This window comes from Ceratosolen solmsi, unplaced genomic scaffold (assembly GCF_000503995.2).
Source record: "Ceratosolen solmsi marchali unplaced genomic scaffold, CerSol_1.0 scaffold14, whole genome shotgun sequence".
Lineage (NCBI taxonomy): Eukaryota > Metazoa > Arthropoda > Insecta > Hymenoptera > Agaonidae > Ceratosolen > Ceratosolen solmsi.
This window is the reverse complement of record NW_011948420.1, coordinates 3880191-3884061: the sequence shown is the minus strand read 5'-3', so window position 1 is coordinate 3884061 and position 3871 is coordinate 3880191. Positions and strand designations below refer to the sequence as shown.

The 3871-nt window shown below is 47.0% G+C and overlaps 1 protein-coding gene across 3 annotated transcripts in view; it reads left to right on the top strand.

The window, feature by feature from the left end:
- The window catches only part of hth (Meis homeobox homothorax), a 517031-nt gene that overhangs the window by 29900 nt on the left and 483260 nt on the right, over positions 1-3871 (top strand). For all 3 annotated transcript variants that reach the window (XM_011498002.1, XM_011498003.1, XM_011498001.1), the window contains exon 4: positions 3731-3781. In XM_011498002.1, the coding sequence (XP_011496304.1) occupies positions 3731-3781 (51 nt within the window). The remainder of the gene's footprint in view (positions 1-3730; positions 3782-3871) is intronic.

The following is a 3871-nucleotide window of genomic DNA, read 5'->3' as shown; positions in this document are numbered from 1 at the left end:
TACGTCAGGGTTCATACGTTGCAGTTGTTTGATGTGGCTGGGAGTCGGTGGTCCATTGTTTGCCGTTTTATCTCCAGTGACTGCGATACCATGTTTAAGTATTAATTCGCTGATTGTTGCGGACTTGCCCTAATGGCAAATGTGACAGCTCGTCGCTCTTGTCTCGCTTTGCAAATTGTTTTAGACAACCGCGGAGCAACGTAACATTAGCGCGCAATGCCTTGGCCGAGTCGTTTGGCAATAATAATTGTCGAGCGCGTCGATAATGATTCTTATAATCAACTAACGAAGCGTGGATTAACGTTCGATTAATTAAGCGTCGCCGACGATGGAAGTAATTGAAAGTATTAGATATCCTATGAAATACTCGGCCCGTTTCGGCCGAGTGATTCTCGTCTCTGCTGTTCGAGGAAAAAGTGACATACATATACACACACACACACACACACACACACACACACACAGACACACACACACACATGCACACACAAACAAACATACAAACAAACAAAAAACAACAACAACAACACAACACAACACAATACACAACACACGCACGCGCAATGAAATTCTAAAACAAAAACAAGTTGCACGTGGCGTAGCAACGACGGTTAGGTCGAGGGCATATATAACGAAATTTTCGGAACGGGATCCAGACGTAAACATCCAGCGTTTTTCAGATAACTGTAGAATTCGCTAATTCTCGCTATAATAACATATGTGATATTTGTCATGTTCAATTCGTTCGTAGTAGGGCACGAATTATTCAATGGAATTCATAAGCATATTTGGCCGTTTCTCCGATCGGATTTCTTATTTTTTGGAAGCCCCCCGAATGACTGGAAAAGGAAATAAACACACAAGTATTTCCGATAATCTATTCAACGACGTTTTATAGCAGAACTAATGCGTGTACGCATGCGTCGCATGTACGCCCGTGCAACCACCTTAATTTTAGAATGTATAATAGCATTGTGGTGAAAATGTCCCACGAAACTGGATATCGTCCTTCCAGCGGCATGATTTTATATACATCATCCACCCGCCCCCTGCCATCGCAACCTCGATGGGTAATACGTGGGTAAATGGCCTCGCGCAGGTATAATATAACCTTTGCGGCTCGGGAGCGGAGTCAGGACGGGGCCCTGGGCCCGGTGATAGAGTAGAGGATGAGCCCGAACGAGGAGGCGCGACTGCACGAGAGCAAAGTGCGCCGCCTCGTCTTTTGTGAGGAGGCGGTCACGTGGGGAAAGTCAAGCTGTCACCGACGGTTTACGACGGGTCGAGTAGTACATCGGGTCGGTGCCGAAGGCGGCGATATTGCTTTATTGCTCTTGCGCCCCCGGAGAAAGTGTCCTTCTGTCCATATGCAGGCCTGCAGAGCGCTTACCGCGGCCACTAAGCTTTAAAGCGCTTTACAAGGCGCTTTTAATTTCATCGGTACTGGCGGCGCTGGGGATTTGCCAGTGGTATTTTTGGCCGGCGAATTTTATTGGCCGAGCGCTGCCGTCGCAGTTGGCCATAGTCGAGTAATCGCGAGCAGCCGCGGTAATTTCGCTCCAATCGGACGATTTCTCACCACGACCAAGGCGGCTTTACTCCACAGTCAGCTCTCGCCCTCTTTGATAATAATCTACGCCCGTAGATATTTCGAGTGTTTTCGTAGTCGCGGCTTTGTTGGGGGGTGGGTGGGGGAACGGGAGCTTTATGGCGTCGAGTTCTCGAGCGCGCGCAATCAAGTGGCCGGGGGACGCCAAGGGGCAAAAGTTCGCTTTCCCATAAAACGGCCGATTTTTTCTCGCCTTTCTCGTTTCACGTCCAGTGTACAAAAGGGGACGACGTGTATTCCCAGTAGTGAATGAAGCCAGAGACAAAGAGTCGGCGAGGCAAAAAATGGTGCGCAAACAGCGGCGACGGGGGGAAGAGGGTAGGCACGCGCGCTGTGCGACACTGAGATTCTTACGAATTGTAATCCCGCATCCAGGCGAATTGAAAAAGAGAGGAAACGATGGCTATGATCGGGCAAGAGTGGAGGAAAAAAGCAGGATGACGCGGGACGACGGGCGCAATCGTCGTGGCTGGCCGGCAAGAAACTAGCGACAACCCGCGCGAGAGAAGTCGGGCGGACGGTTTGTTTGTTAGGGCCGAGACACCTTTATTACTCTGGCAGCACGGGGGAACAGGAACTTCCATTCAGAATTCGGCCTCATGAATAAAGGCTCAGGCGCGCGCGCTTCTTGATCTGACAGCTGCCGGCATGAGAAACTGGGCCCTCCGAATTCTACGTAACGATGAGTTACTTTTCACTCCTCGTCGCCGAGTGACAATTCCACTCGGATCAGCGGCATTTCGGAAAGTCGCCGGAATTTGCGGGCCGAAAGGAGAACAGCGTCGACCATTTTTCCCGTTTTGTTCGATTTTTTCGCATGGATTGGTGGTTGCCTTTGCGCGGCTAACAGTCAGTGCCGTGTTTGCGTGTGCCTATTGGCGGCGGTCGTGGTGGACTATGAGGAGTTAACGCCGGGAAAAATAAACTGTGACGTGCACGAGGGATAAGGGGAGAGACGGAAATTAATTAGCGGTGCGCGCGCGGACCGAGGGCGCGCATGCTTATGCCGTGAAAATAAAATGTTCTTGAGTAGTCATAATTTTGATTAGGTTCTTCGTTCATTTTAGCCAGCTGTTTTTTTTTGTTTGTTTTCTTATTTGCTATGTTACACTTCCGCATGTTTAGGAATGTTTTCTCATTCGTTTTTCGTATTTTACGTTGTTTGATTGACGATAGTCGAAAGTAGGAGACGTCATTTTTCCATACTTGGCAATACGTTAAATTATCATAAATTATCATAAAACATCGTATTATGGCAAAACGATGGTATGATTTTTTTTTATACGATAACATTATTTACGAGTAGATTATTTCAAAGTTACTGGGTAATGCTATTAAATGCTTTACATTACTGTCTCAAATATTATTTGCTATAAATTTCATTAGAACAAAAAGTAACGTGGTTTTGTTATAGTTATAAAAATACTTGTTCGTAGCTGTTGCGTGTATCCTAAATTTCCTACAAATAAGTAAAAAATCGTAACTCTTTCAATGAATTGGAAGCCTTGATTGAAAATTTACGGCATCGAAAAACCAAATGGAATAATTTTGTAATTAAGAATAAGATCGTTATTCAGGTTTCCTTGAAATTACCTCAGAAAATTCGCTTATTCCATAATGACCATCACGCGATTAAGTCACCCGCAGTCTCTAGAGCGAAAACTCGGTAAAACGAAGGTCGCAACTGATACAATCTGATGGTGGAGGGGCAGGAGGAGGAGGAGGAGGAGGATACGCACAAGCTGGGCGCGAGCAACGAGTCTTTTGTCGATATCGAACTAATTTCCTCCGCGTACGAATTACGCGTTATAATAAAGGTAAAGACAAGCGGACAGTAGACTCATGGGTCAGCGCGGGAGGGACACTAGGGGACGCTTTTCCAATTAAGGGCGCACGCGAAGGAAATTGTTTAGAAGGAATCTCGCAGATACGATCGCATTCCCTCTCTCTCTCTCTCTCTCTCTCTCTCTCTCTCTCTCTCTCTCTCTCGGGCGTATACATACATTTATGCGCTCTCACCGGTGGCATCGTTCTACGTGTTTATACACGCGCCCTTTAATACCATGACAATTATCAATGCCAGACTTAATCATTAAATTGCCTTCCGTTTCTCTGTTGCAGATCAGACAAGAGAAGCCTTACTACATCGCCGACCCGGAGGTGGACTCGCTGGTGAGTATATATTTTTGCATATACCTGTCTATTGAGTGGCCTGACACCTAAGGCAGATCACGTGCCCCCCCCCCCCCCCCCCACCTACAA